The sequence below is a fragment of the Chelonia mydas genome, chromosome 1 (genome assembly GCF_015237465.2).
Source record: "Chelonia mydas isolate rCheMyd1 chromosome 1, rCheMyd1.pri.v2, whole genome shotgun sequence".
Lineage (NCBI taxonomy): Eukaryota > Metazoa > Chordata > Testudines > Cheloniidae > Chelonia > Chelonia mydas.
In genome coordinates, this window is record NC_057849.1 from 333,118,211 (window position 1) to 333,133,943 (window position 15,733).

At 44.1% G+C, this 15,733-nt stretch overlaps 1 protein-coding gene across 2 annotated transcripts in view; it reads right to left on the reverse strand.

Annotated features, from left to right (window-relative positions):
• Positions 1–2,648: 2,648 nt before the first annotated feature.
• Positions 2,649–15,733, reverse strand: part of CAMK1D (calcium/calmodulin dependent protein kinase ID) — a 367,151-nt gene continuing 354,066 nt past the window's right edge. For both annotated transcript variants that reach the window (XM_007056552.4, XM_037889306.2), the window contains exon 11: positions 2,649–11,136. In XM_007056552.4, coding sequence (XP_007056614.1) covers positions 11,015–11,136 — 122 coding nt within the window. In that variant the 3' untranslated portion in view covers positions 2,649–11,014. The remainder of the gene's footprint in view (positions 11,137–15,733) is intronic.

Genomic DNA, 15,733 nt, shown 5'->3' on the forward strand with positions numbered 1-15,733 from the left:
TTTTGCCTCAGCTGCCAGTAACAGAGCACTTATCTGTGGTGAAACCACTTGTATCTCTGTGAGCTCCTCACACCAAGACACAAAATTGTGTCTTGACTAAACTGAGGACACAGAGTCAGGAACATAACTCAGAACTTCTGGTTCTTAATCTTCCGCCCTACCAGTATGATCCAACTAGCAACATCCTCTGCTTCCTGGATGTCCTTAGGAGCCGTTTCCTTTGTTTACCTGTCGCTTTCTCCAACCCACCAGCACGTTCCAAGCTCTTCACATGCAGTCACTGCTCTCTTTAGGAAGCACTGGGTGGGATAGTTTTTGATGTTCTTTGCTTGCCTGGAGGGGTCTCTGTCGAGTGACACAAGAAGTCCCCATGGGCTGAGCCCATTGTCTGCATAGCCTTCCCAGCCCCCTGCTGAAGAAGACTGTTCATTGGTACAATGCGGAAATAATCACATTTTCAAAGGGACAAGATGTACCACAGAACCACTTTCTGATATTACTATAATGGTTCAAAAGTTCATCTCCACTGATCTCACGAGAGGCACCTGGGGGCGTCTATCTAACATCTTCTAATGTGACATTCTGTCAGAGGTCATTGTTTCACAAAGCGGCTTCAGGAGCTATTTGAGGGGCAAACTTTCACAGCGATACGTAGGAGATAAATGTACAAGTCCTTTAAACAAATACATTTTTGCAGTGCCACAGTCCTTTGCATTATATAATTGTTTCAAATGACAACACAGATCTTTTTAAACAATGCTGCACTGGTCCCCACAGTGAGCTATTCAGGACAGCTTCAGAAGTGACCGAATACAGCATGCCTCATTGACAAGGGGCAGAGCTGAAAACATAGGCACACAGAACTGACTGGTATGGAAATCCCAAAGGGGTAAATCACTTTGTAAATCACTGTAGTTTGTGCATTACACACCAGGCACTGGAGAGCTGGCCCTACATTCTGCAGCAAAGGCCTTAGATCCTGCAATGCTCTGATGGAAATTCTGCTGTTGCTCATCTCCCCATCCTTTATTGGACCTGGTTTATTCAGAATGACGACTTTTTGGGGCAGTGATCTTGAATTCTTATTTGTTCTCTCTTTCACTACCTAGCACACTGGTGGTGTTGTTTCAATAGCAAATAAAACAATGATGTTTCGAGAGCATTTAATTAATAATATATCCTCTCTTTGGGCATCATATCCCATATTGACCTGGAGATGGAATAGATAATAATTGGTTTTTTCATTGCTTGTAGGTCTGTTTGAATTCAGTGGGACTTGAGGGAGCTAAATACTTAGAATGATGGAATCATTGATTTGCATGACTGAGTGATCCTAATAATTAATACCTGTTCCATGTAGCAGAGAAAGGTGACATTAAGCATTGGACTAGATCCTTCACTGGTGTAAATCAGGACAAGTTCACTGAAGTCATTGGAGCATTGGTGATTTACACTAACTAAGGCTTTAGCCCCTGTGACATGGTCAGGTCGGATGGCTACAAAAGAGTGGCTGAAGGTAGATACATTAGTTCCAGGTTAAGCAGGTCCCTTTTCCCTGGGTAAAATAACAGGGACTATTCCAGAACACTCAGGAACTTTCTAGAACTAATTAAGGCAGGCAGGCAGGCTAATTAGGACACCTGTAGCCAATTGGGAAGCTGCTAGAATTAATTAAGGCTAATCAGGAGACCTGGTTTAAAAAGGCTCTCACTCTAGTTAGTGAAGTGCACGCAAGGAGCTGAGAGTGAGAAGGTGTGCCGCTGGAGGACTGAGGAGTACAAATGCTATCTGGCATCAGGAGGAAGGTCCTGTGGTGAGGATACAGGAGGTGTTGGGAGGAGGCCAGGGGGAAGTAGCCCATGGAGTTGTAGCTGTCGCACAGGTGTTACACAAAACACTATAGACAGCTGTGATCCACAGGGCTCTGGGCTGGAACCTGGAGTAGAGGGTGGGCCTGGGTTCCCCCCATTCTCCTATTGGATACAGGAGGAGCTGACCTGGACTGTGGGTCCCACCAGAGGGGAAGGTCCCTGGCCTGTCCCCTGACCCACTAGGTGGACCAGCAGAGACTGCGGGGATTGTTCTCCTTCCTTTTCCCCATGCTGGCCAGTGACGAGGTTATCTGAGTGAATGGCAGATTTGAGCCACAAAAGTGGCCAAACTGAGGGCTACTGTGAATCTCTGAGGTGAGCAAAATCTGCCAATAAGCACAGGACCCACCAAGATAGAGGAGGAACTTTGTCACACCCCCTATAATCATCATAGTTTACTTTAAGATGAGGCTGAGGAAAGAGCATGATTTTTTTTTAAATATTTGTTCCCAAAATTACATCTCTTACTCATTAAAATTTTGTAACTACTGCAATAACAGGAGACAGGGTAGCCTAGTGGATAGAGCACTGGCATGCTACTCAAGCAACCCATGTTCTAGTCCCAGCTCTGGTACTTGCCTGCTGGGTATCCTTGGTCAAGTCACTTCACCCCTCAGGTTTCCTATCTGTAAAATGGGAATAATGGTGCTGACCTCCTATGAGATCTACTGAGGATAAGAGCTACATGTTATAATCATCTCAGCCGTATAATTTTCTTCCTCTCCCACACATGCAGAAGGATTCGTGTACCTGAAAGTAGTAAGACACTTCAGCTCATAATGATTTAATTGGATTTATTGGAGGAAAACAATTAATCATCCCTTTCACTTATCATTATGATAGAAATCTCGATATGTATACATGATTGTCAAGGCAGAGAATCATTTGCGACGTAGCCCCATTAACAATTTGCAGATTCGCAAACCCATTACGCAGGTTAAACTTTTTGCAATGCCTTAGTACATGCATGGAGTAAATACACTATTTCCCTTCATTTGGACAAGGATGTTGTTATGAAATTGTATCAATCACAAGACCTGTAATATTAGGCACACTGACATTCCTGGATTAAAATTGTAAGCTTTTTTTCTTTTTGTTGATAAAACATGCTCGCATCTTTGTAAAAATAAACCAAGAGATGTTTTGCAGTCGAGTGCTATTTCGGGAATCCTTCCCAAATTTCCCTCTGGGCAGGCTGGGTCTTTTTTTGTCCCAAGCCAAATGTTAAAAATAAATAAAATGCAGAAATGCTGCTTCCCACCCAGAAGCAAAGACTCAGAAACGTCACTGGCCTGGATGAGCAGAAACACGAGTCACCTAGTAACTCACTCTGAGCTAATTCATAGATATTAAGGTCAGAAGGGACCATTATGATGACTGGTTCAATGTTCTACTCAAGTAAGTGGGATGTCAGGGCTGCAGAAGCTGGGTATGAATAAAGGGGTGGTAAATACTGACCTGGCTTTCTCACCTAGGGCAAGATTCAGCCGTTGTGACCCCAGGCTGTGCTTGGTGGGTGTAGAGGGTGATGGGGGAGGGATTCTGACTGAGGACTTCCTCTGTGTGCACAGCACAGCAGCACCTCTGTCTCCCTTGGGCCCTGATTCCACAAAGCGCATAAGCACATGCTTACCTTTAGGGCACACAAATTCTGTTGACTTCAGGGAGACTGATGTGCTTGGAGTTCTTTGCTGAATTGAGACTTTGCAGAAGGCCCAGCACACTGCCCACTGCTTTGTGGGCTAATGCGGAGGGCAGGGCCATAGCATAACCGTTCCCCTTCACCCCTCCCTGTACCCTTTCAGCCAGCAGGAAGAGCAACTCCTGCTTCATCCTTGTGATGCTAACACCAAAAGCATTGAGGAGGGAGGGATTATGTTTTCCAGTGGGATTCTAGTCAGCCCCTGTGCAAGGCTGTAAGGGTAGGAGAAAGTCCCACCTGGGACTCTCAAAATAGCTAGAAGGTTTTAAACTCACTCCCTACATCACCCTGGCCTTACTTTTGCTGAAATTCCCCTGCCAGGCATGCTGCTTCCAGGGAAATTGATTGTGAAGAAATGAGAGAACCCATCTTCCTATGGGCAAGCAATTTCATAGCTCTCAGCTGGCTCCCTTTGTGGATTCTGAGCTTTCAGTAATGTCCGACTCTTCTGTAATATAAACAGCAAACACTGAGCAATCAGGCAAATTACACTCTCAGCTGATTAGTTGAGTGGGGTTCCAGCACCGTTACTGAGAGCTGTGTGTGACCTCCTCTCTCTTGTCCAGCCTCAAAAAAGGAAATCATGAGTCAAATGATTTGCAGAGACCGATCAGCAGAAGAGAAGACGAGAATCATTTCCAGGTAGTACAGAAAATAGGGTTGAAGTCTTTTGTTGATAAATACAGGCTTGAACGCATGGAGCGCAATGGGTTAAATGCAACTAAAAAAAAAAAGTTCTGACACTTGATGCTTTGGGAACAACACGACTTTAAGATAGTCAGCAACTGGCTCGGTCCACACCAACAGAGCATTCTGCAACTGACCTGCAAAAGCCAAATTCCAAGCGCTTCTCAGGAAAAGGGGGAAAATATGAATCGACTGAGCCTACGTTCCAGTCTAAGTTTTCCTGTTATCTTAAAGCACAGAGACATAGATATAACTAACATGTTTGCTTCGCAGCCCTCACTGTGCAGTAGATCTAGTACAAGGGATTTTAGTTGTAGATAATTTTTTTAAGCATATGTGAAAAAAAAAACCACAACAGTTTGATTTCCCTGCACCAAGACAGGTGTAACTGACGGGTGCATAGAATGAAGTCCCTTTAGATAGTGATCTTCCCTTAAAAACTGCACAGCATTTAGTAAAAGGACAAAATACATTCTCAGGCTTTGCAGTGTTTTGTTCACAAAACATCAGCTTTTGCAGTTAGCGCTAGATAACAATGGATTTCGGGTTACACAGATATACATATAGTCATTTCAAAACCAAACTTAAAAGAAACCCCAGGGGACTGGGTCCAGAATGTGTTTACAGCAAATGCTTGGGAAATGTAGAAATAGTACAATTTAATACATGCCGTGCAGTATCATGCATTAATTGGATATTTTCATGTCATTGTGAGTTTAGCAGTGATTTTCACGACACTCAGAGCACACACGCCCTGTTTTCCCTCTCTATCATGGAAAAATGTAGGCACCGTGAATCTGACCGTGCTATTCGCTAATAGAAACCAAAGATCAATGCACTGATCAGCTGTTTTGTTAGGTGGGGTCCTGAAAAATAGCATCTGATATTAAGAAGCTCATACACTTAATTACAAATGTAGTTTATATGGATACAATCTTAAGTGAAGCCAGAATAGGAATTTATGTCTTGGGGCAAACTTTTAAATATCCGTGAAATCTGTATAAAATAAGTAATCACACCAAGGGGATATTGCACACACACTAAAGAAATTGTCTAGCAGACATGAATCTAAGGGTAAGATATTACTGATATAGCTGGAAATTTGGGATAAGTTTCAGGGATCACATAAAACTACTGCTGGGTGAATAATCTTCTGTTGAATAATTTACCAAATGAATTTTTTTTTTACCAAATGTCCAAGAGCAGATTGCAATTCCCTCCTATATCTGTTACTTGAAATTACTGGCTGGATACTACTTTGTATTAGTGAGCATTCTGGTGCATTTGATTTTGATCCTGTTTTGATTAGACACACAAGTCACATGATAGGTTTCTGTTCTTTGAGTGGGTGAGCATAATTCTTAGAATCAGGTTTCTGGTTCAAATGGTCATGATAATGAATGCAAAATTCCCTTCCCATGAATATTCTCTGGTATTTATTTAGGCCCGATTCAGCAAGGTACTTAAGCATGTGCGCAACGTGAAGTTCACAGATAGTGCCATTGAACTGATATATCTGCAGAAACAACACTTTGAAGCCCTGATTCAGAAGGCGCTTATGCATATGCCTAACTTTAAGCATGTGATGAATCCCTTTAAAGTCAAATGGGAGTCAAAAATGTTTAAAGCTAGGCATGTGTTTCTGTACCTTGCTGAACTGGGGGTTCCAGGGTCTCTCTCTGCAAACAGTCTAGCCAGTAAATTGGTTCCCTGGAATATCTGCAGAGAACAAACACAGAAGTCTAAATTCTGTTTGTAAATTCAACCCAATGTTTTGCAGTATTTGCCCAACTCTGCTCAAGACAAGAAGTTGTTGGTTAGTGGGGGTGGAAAATTTAGCACAGGTTTCACTGAATCTGATAAATACAGATCCACCTCCACATTCACTTCTGTTCAGAATGTTCTCACTGCTTGCTAATGACTAAAGCTATTTGGGCTCGACCAGGGGCTTGTTTCCTCATGGCTTATCTGCTCTTCCTGCTTGAGCCTGCAGTACAGGATACCTTCCATCCACACACCCCCACACCCTCCCTGCAGGCATGGAGGGCCCCGATTCAGTGGGAAGGGTGTGATTCTGCAGTATACGATACCCCTTCTGCATCACACAACCCTGCACCATAGTTTACAAAGGCTTTGGTAGGCCTGGGTGGGTTAGGGGAGAAGTCAGGCGAAGCCATTGGTCTGTAACCATGAAAACGCATCTACAACTCTCTTCTATGGAGGAGGAATACACCAGTCACATGGTCTGTGGCTGGCATAGCAATGATGAAACTGATCCAATGGCACGCTGTCAATTTGCAAGGGTAAAACTCCTTTCGCCATGAGTTTCACCCCAGCGCTGAGATTCCCAGGGCAAGCCCCTGCCCTCGAGTGCCAAGATTTTTTCTATCAAGGTACTTGTATGGCCCTTCTCGTGGTGATGTCCAGATTTGTCTCCTAATTATTCACTTGTGACATTACAATGACCATCATGGCAACTAACTGTGATGTCATAAACATGGGATTCTGCTGTCAAAGAAGGATCAGGCAGAAAAGGGGGAAAATAAACCAGGGCTGTGAAGGAGAGAAACTTGTTATAGATACAACTGTTGTCAACAATAGCAAAGCAAACCCAGGAAATACATGGATCAGAGGGTATACGTCCTTTTTTTTCAAGCTGGTGTCAATGTTAAAGTTCCCATTTAATTTCTGTTTTCAGAACAACCTAAAAATCATGTTCCCCACAGAATACACATTACATTAGCATTTAATCCTTAGCAGCAGCGAATCAGTGTCTACTATTGTTTTTTTTTTAAATTTAAGTCCACTATACTAACAGACAAACTAGAAGAAGGTGAAATAATAAAGCTTTTCTGAACCGACGAGTTTGATGGCACCTGCATGATAGTGGCCAATGCAGAAGAGACATTACCTGCCCAGAAATAACTAAAGCGTAATCGGGGAGGGTGAGTTTCATTTCGTCCCAGTCAGTATTTTCCCATTCATCTGCCTCCTCACTAGCTGTGCTGCAGGGCCAATATCCAGTTTGTCTTTCCGGAGGTGATCCAGTGGGAAATCTAGGCTGCTTTAGGAATAAAAGGTCAAATGCAAAATCAGCAGTGTGTGGTACTGACACTGCAGAACTGACATTCAGTCTCAGAAAGTTCCCTGGCAGCCTACAGTCACCAGTCTCCTGCAGGCTACTGGCGTTAGCTGGGTTAGTTTTATGTTTTCCTGACAAGAACATTGGTGTTGGTGTCACAGATGAGAACTGTGACTCTGGAGGTAACAATTCAACAATCGAGGCTGCAAGCAAAGACTAGAAGGAGGGAGTCCAGGGGAAAAAAAAAGTTAACAAATCACAGTGGAGCCACTTAAACAAATAAAGCTAAGAGACGCATAACTCAGAGAAGCATAACTCATGGGCAAGTCTCCGAGATAGAGATCACATGCAGTGAGTGAACCACTAATGGTTTGATGAGATGGCCCCTTGGAAAATAACCAGCCGTGCTTTCTTATCATACCTCACTCCCACCTGCACAGTAAAAATCTCCGCTCTCTGCTCCCCACAAATACCTGTCAGATCCCCAGCCACAGTTCTTGAGAAACAAAAGCTTTCCATCTCCTCAACTTCTGGCAGAAAGAAACATTTTACTTTTAACTTCTTCTGTTCCTTTTCTTAAGGTTCTAGTCCGAATAGAGCAATAATAAAATGATCCAATTCTTGTGGAATACCAGCAACATTAAGACAAATCTAATTTTCAGTCTAGAATGAAATCGAAACTATTGTAAAGCCACAGCTAAATGTGATACTATTAGCATACAGCATGGCAGTATTGTAGACATACTGGACAGTGGCAGAAAATTGACCAAAAATCAATTGAGGGAGTGTACTCTTGCAATGGACTCGCCTTTACGTATGTCACTCCTCTTTATTTTGCAGAAGCAAAACATTTTATTTTTGCAAGACAAATTTGGACCATGCCATATTCTGATTATTGTTATAAGCAATTAAATCAAAATCAGAAACTTCAGTATGATGTTAGAAAAGAATGCAAATAGGGGCCGCTTGAGCTTCATTTTATATGCAGCAGCATATACAGGAAAGCGCCATCGGCCAAATTCTGGGTTAAACCAGTGTAAATGTGGTGTAACTCCACTGACTCAAAATCGAGTTCCTTCATATATTTACACAGGTGCAACTGAGATCAGAATTTATTTGGAAGATGAAGTTTTGAGATAACTTAAGGCTTTTAGGGCCTTATTATGACTTAAATTAAGGTCCCTTTGCACCAGTCTGGCAGCACAAATGGGTCTTAGAGTGGGCATAAATTGCATTAACAGCCACTTTAATCCCCCTTTACACTGCCAGGGAGATGTAAAGAGACCTTTAGTATGAATATGAATAAGGCCCTAAATGAAAAACACTGTATGTCCAGGGGCCCACTCCAGTTTTAGATAATGTAGGATTTTGGATAAGAGGGGCTCAGCTCGACAAGGTCCCACAGCACTGACTGCTGTTCCTGTCTACCAAATCTGGGGCAGGATTCTGCACCACTGAAACCAACAGGAAATTTACCACTGACTTCAATGGGACCAGGATCAGGCATTTTAACGTGTTTCTTAGAAATTAATGGCTGTGGATTTTTGATTTTGCTTTGAGAACGGAGCCAAATAACCTCTTTGAAGAGCAATTACTCTATTAAAAACTGAGCATGCATATCAGTGCTCTGATATGTCACTATCACATGCTGGTCCAAAACCGCAGCTGGTGAAAATCAGAGTAGTTCAATTGACTTCAATGGAATGACTCCACTTTACATTAGCTGGGGATCTGGCCCATTATGTCAGAGACTGGACGTATCTATGAGGTTTTACAAGGTGATATATTGGAGGGTCAGATATCCACAGTGGAAAGTCAGATGCACACTAGTGTTTTATGGAGTTCACATTAAATCATTATCGTTTGAATGTCTGTGCTAGGCCCAATATGATATGGGGTTGTTGGGAATTTCTGGAGGAAACTGGTTAAATTATACTCCAAATCACCAGACTGAAAATGGTGCACAGATTAGTACGGACTCAACTGAGATCTATTATATGTAATATCTTTATGAGTGGCTAGTGCAATGACATCACTGTAAAGAGCTAGCACTCTGTGCCACCTGGTTTTCTTGAAATCCTGGCTTCTCTGAAGTTAATGGCCAAACTCCCACTGACTTCAATAGGGGCAGGATTTCACCGTACATCTTTGAAATCTCAATGAAAAGTAAATGTCATGACTTTTCGTAGCATGTTCACTACGGCCGTATACGTTCAGATGTGTCTGTGACTGGTTCATCTAATTCTTTACAGACAATAGCTGACATGGATGTGGCAACAGAATAGTTTAAGGAAAAATCATTCCTGCCTCCCTGCGGATATGGACGTATTTGGGGTATAGGGAGCTAGTAATAGCTTAAATGTGCCTGATTCCCATGAACTCTCCTTCTACCTTTTCTCCTCCCAGAAGAAAAATCAAAGCTGGGAATGACTCGTAGAGATCTGGACCCATCTCACAAGGTTCATAAGTGTGGTGAGCTCTGAACACTGCCTTCTCTTCTGTTCCAGGATATTTAAAACATTTATGATAAAGCAGTGACAGTGCCCCTGTTTTTGGCCTTTTCTATGCTTGTGATGGTGTATGGGGTACAGGTAGCTTATAGGCCACAGTGAAAGGCTGGCTGCGTCCACATTGCAGTGCATATCATTATCTCCACTTTACAGATGGGGAAACTGAGGCACGGCATTGTTTTTTTTTTAAAGACCAAAACTTTCAAAAATGCTTTCTGATTTTTGGTGCCCAGCTTGGGGCACCTGAGGCCTGGTGCTGAGCCACCAATAACTTCAGCTGAAGTCAGTGGGTTGCAGTGCTCACCAGCTCTCAATTAGCAGGCCCCAAACTGGAGGTACTCAAAATCAGAAGCCACATTTGAAATTTTTGACTTTGGGCAGTGACTTGCCCAAAGCTCAAGCGGTGAGTCAGTGGCAGAGATGGGTATAGAACCCAGGCTCTCCTGACTCCTAGTTATGTGGCCTCCCTGATGGACCACAAGGGGTTTAGCAAAGGAATAAGAGCTGCAGGATGAGGCATTATATCATTTTTCACATGCTTGCTGAACTAAGGGCTTGAACCATTGTTTCCAAGAAGGAGGAAGAGACGGAAAGCAGATTGTTTCAGTGTAACGGCACCCCTAGATCTGGACAGGTTTACAATCCAATTTTAGGAATTAAAAATGGCATGCATGCCTTTGAAACCCTCCTGTTTTGTAAGGTCAATGCAAATCTCTACCTACAGAAGTAACCTATCCCTCAGCAAACTGGAAGGAGGGATGCAACTGGAAGTACTTGCTAAAAGAAAAAAAAAAGTCTATTTCTCAAAAATTATCTCTATTTAAATAATCCAGCCGAGACCTTTTTAGTTAATGGAAAAAAAATACAACATAGACTGTTACCTACACTGAGAAGAGAGTAAATCACCAGGAAAAAGATCACGCGTCTGTTAGTTAGAACATTGCTAGACTCATATATACAGCACCAGAGACTGTTAAATCCGTTCCCCCTGGAGTCATTGCAGTTTGTGCTAAATGAAACATTTCAGAATTGCAGTATAAAATATGGCCATAAAAAATCTTCTCTCTTCTAGTCCTTCGCCGAGTGCACAATGCAGGATGAAATCACTCGGACTAGGTACGCTCAACCCGATGGCTTCCCCGTCTCCATCCTCCTCCGCTGATCACTTGCTCCCCGTGTGCACTGTTGTTACTGTGGTTGGCCTGGGTCTCCGTTCTCCTCCTACTGCAGAAATACCCGAAGAAGCAGAAGAAACAAAACTACAGAGAGAAGATGGGGACATACCTAAAAGGAAAGCCAGAAAAACCGATGAGCAAACTGTTCGAACTCTGATTTGCTGAGCCAGAAATGACCTGGGTCATTCTATAAAGCAGGGAGGAAATAGCCACTGGAAGGACAACCGAGCATGGTTTTCCCATTTTTCCTGCAGCGATGAAGTAGCAGCTATGGATTCATTGGGGCATATTCTCCCCGCTGTTCCATGTGCAGTTTCTCCCACCAGTATCAATAGGCGTTTCATGCATGGATCATGAAGAGAATATGCCCAATTACGGTACCCATTTAGTTAGAATGGTGCTATATTTTTTGATTGGAGACTCATTGCATCTTTTATAATAAAGAGTTTTCTCATTTTAAAAAGCCCTCCAGAATTGTACTAATCCCCCAGACTTACACAGACATCTGCACCAGGGATGGTCAAAATTGTTCTGCCGAAACTGTTTTTTTGATTGAAAATTGGTTTTTTGGCTAAATTTTGTGTGTGAAAAGTGTCTTCTTTCCACAAAAACCTCAATATTTGGTCCAAAAAAATGAACACCCAACCCCCAAAATGTTTCAGTCGAAAGCCAAAATATTTTGCCTGAAAACCGAAATATTTTCGTTTTTGATATTTCAACCAAAAGTCAGAAAACGCTACAGAAAATTACAATGAAAACAAAGAACAACAACAAATTTTGTCAAAAATTTCCACAAACCCAACCCCCTATTTTCTGACTGACTCTAATATGCACTTCAACTTCAAACAGATTTTGTACCCAGAAACGGCCAGGGTTGGCTCTATACATGGTTTGAGACGGCACATCACATGGTGAAACTGTTAGTGACGACGGTAACTAAATGCGTTCCCGCCGCCAGAGTCCTGGGCTGCTGCACACAGCAGTATTCCTGGTGCTGGTTCAGCACACAGGATTTTTGCAGTGCAAACAGGATGCCCTAAGTATGTCTGTGTAATTGGTTTAGCCAGTCCTCTCTTCCCATCCTGTTTTCTGGGTGGCAGGAACTCCTGGAGTGCATTGCACCACATGCTGCTGACGTTACTCTCTGTGCATGTCCACTGATACTCTATCCTCTGCTAAGGCACTGGGATACCTGCCCAGATTTTCCCTGTTGGCACCAGTGCAACCATAGTTAGGCAGCCGGGAATACAGAGGCACAAACAAGCTGTGGTGTTAGAACGGCTGCTGAACGGGTAGCAGCTAAGGCAGGGGTGGGCAAACTTTTTGGCCTGAGGGCCACACTGGGGTGCGAAACTGTATGGAGGGCTGGGTAGGGAAGGCTGTGCCTCCCCAAACAGCCTGGCCCCCCGCCCCCTATCCGCCCCCTCCCAACTTCCCGCCCCGTGACTGCCCCCCTCAGAAGCTCCGACCCATCCAACCCCCCCGCTCCTTGTCCCCTCACCGTCCCCTCCCGGGAACCCCCGCCCCTAACTGCCCCCCCCGGGACTCCATCCCCTATTGAACCCCCCCTGCTCCCTGTCCCCTGACTGCCTTGACCCCATCCATATCCCTGCCCTGACAGGCCCCCCAGGACTCCCACGCCTATCCAACCCCCGCTGTTCCCCGACCCCTGACCACCTCCCCCGAACCTCCGCCCCATCCAACTGCCCCCTGTCCTCTGAGTGCCTCCCTCTCAAAACCTCCTGCCCCTTATCCTACCCCTCTGCTCCCTGCCCCCTTACCATGCTGCTCAGAATGGCAGGACTGGAAGCCGCACCGCCTGGCCGGAGCCAGCCAAGCTGCCCGTGTGGTGGCAGCGCTGCGGGGCAGGGGGGACAGCAGGGGAGGGGCCAAGGGCTAACTTCCCCAGCCAAGAGCTCAAGGGCCGGGCAGGTCCCGCGGGCCGGATGTGGCTCGCGGGCTGTAGTTTGCCCACTTCTGAGCTAAGGTGACTGTGCCCTAACCAGATTAAAAATCACAATTAAGAGCATTAGGGTCAGATTCTCTCATCTGCTCAAGGACGAGAGGGTGGGTCAACTGACATGGTTTACAGTCACATTTACATTCCTTCCATCCTGAGACTGACCCCCAGTATAAACAGCCTGAAGCCCGCTACAACTTTTCCCCAGGTGCCCCTGGCCAAAAGGACATTCCAGCATCTGGGGATCGCTTGGATGTAAAGATATCCCAGCCACATCCCCTTTTCCGTCAAGGTAGAGACCTGCTATTCTGGCTGTGCACTGTAATCCGCGTGTTTCCCCCGACACTTGAGCAGCATAAAGCAGCCAGACAGGGCTGAGAGTCTGGCCCATATCCTGGGCAGGGCCTGATTTACTTATTTAGACTCATGCCTCCTTTACCGACATGTAATTTATACTGCCCTAATGCATCACTTCTGAGTTAGCCTCATTTTCTCACACAAGCAGGAGAGAATTAGAATGCACCCTGGAAAATCTAATCTCAGACTATTGTAGCCCCGGCTGCTCTTCATCAGTGTTGAAACTATTACAGTACAAATACCAACGTGCAGAGGGCCAATATATTTTGTGACAGCATAACATTTACTATTAATGGTATTAATCAGTATTAAAAATCTTAGCACTGACAGCAATTGATTTACGTAGCTCGCCATTCAGTCACAGCTGCTTGTTACTTCGAGCACTGCCATCTGAATAATAAGATGCATTCCAATAACGGAGCCGCATAATTTGCTTCATTGTTATATAATTGTTAATAAGCATCTCTTGATGCTGAAGGGCTGAATCTGTATAACTCTGTGCCCTATTTCTATTCTTCCGCTCCCCCTCTATCAGACGTTTTCTAAAATAAAATTAAGTTTGAAAAATTAGAAGATGAAAGTGATGGCCACACTTTCTGGATCTCTGGGGATTCCCTCTTGTGTCGGGGGAAACATGCGGATTACAATGCACAGCCTGAATAGCATGACAGAACCTGTACAGCTAGCATGGCTTTCCCCTGAATCCCAACAGAGAGCTGACTTTGGAGGCACTACTTGAGAGGCACTTTGGAGGCACTGTTTGAAACAAGACTGGTCAGTGGGTTGAAGAGAGACTAACGTGTTACACTGGCTGGCAATGAACTAAAGGTTGGTTGCAGTGAATAGCTCGGCTTCTCCTCTTCTTATATAGAGTAAAAGCCATTCACTTGAGTGGAGTTATTCCTGATTCACATGAGGGAAAGTGAAAGGGGAATGAAGCCCCATATCTGTGAAGCAGGAAGAACCTGGATTTTCTTTAGTCACTTTGTGTGGGACCACAGGCAAGTCACTTGACCTACTTGTACATCTATCTGCAGCTGTGCAGTATTTTTCCCATGTAAGAAATTCTTCCCAAATAAAACTAATGAGAAAGAAGGAGGCAGGAAAGAGCTCTTCAGAGATATTCCTTTTTCCCAGGACCCAGTTGATCTGCAGATTGTATTGGATGTATAAACTTTCCCTTATTTTCATGAGTTGTATTTGCAGAACCCTATGGGGTTCTACCACTACTTGCTGCATTCCCTCTAACTTTTCTCTTTAATTTATTGTGTATTCACTAGTAAGATCTCTCATTGTGTTCAGTTTGGGATGCTAAGGAATCTTGCAGTTCTTTTCTGCCTTAAATTCCAGGTGACATACAAACATAAACAGCTCAGCACGTCTGGTCCACTCTTAATGTCCTTGGCTGCTTAATCCATCATTCTTGCAACATTCCACTGCCAGATATTGTACTGGGCTATCTTAGCATTTGTAACAGCTGTAAGTGAATTCTGTTCTTGGTCTCATCCTCCCCTTCACCACCATTGTAAACAGTGATTTCCTCATTATAATAATCAAAACCCATTTGAGATCAGAAGCAGTGACAGTTTAATCTTCCATTATCTACAGTTAACAGTGAAATCAGCAATCAGATTCTCTGGGTCTAATTTAGGTCCCACATTTGTGTACTGTACTCAGATTCAAAATGAAACCTCAGATCTTCATGCAACAGGCTCTCTGCTGCAGTCTACCATGGTGAGAATGTTTTAGCTCCACACTAGAAGTGATAAGAGGCATCATATTATTCATATGTGGGTGACAGTTGGGTGATTTAAGAAGACCACCTGGGAGAAAAGGAGTGCTTTCCTGTAAGCTGCTGGAGCATGTGGAACTTGGCTAGAGTGGCGTGTTCCAGGCAAAAAGGTTTTAGTGGGATATATTTCCACTGATGAAGATTATCTGTATGAATCTCTATGGTGCCTGAAATGCAAATGGAAAGAGCTCTATTTTGGCTGACATTGCTTGAGTTGGGTGGGAGGAAGCAGAGGGGCTTGGCAGCCGTTGTAGTCCTTGCAGGCATTCTGGCTGATGCAGCCGGAGTGCTTCCAAGGTGCTGGAGGGTGCGCATGCCAGAACGGGGGCTGTCACGTCTTTTAACTGAGTCCCTATGTACTTCCTTGCATTCAGGAACAGAGTATGGCAGGACTTTGAAAAGGGGTGCAGGGTGGTGGACAGGGGTGGGAAGGGGAGAAAGCAGGGTCAGCCAAAATCTGTCCCAAAGAGTAGGGTGATTAAGGACTAAACATACAGTTCCATACACACCATAGTACAATAGTACAATGAATCAAACACTGTGGCATGTTGCTGTAGAAAGATCCAATTAAACCACCACTGAAACTGAGCAGTAACT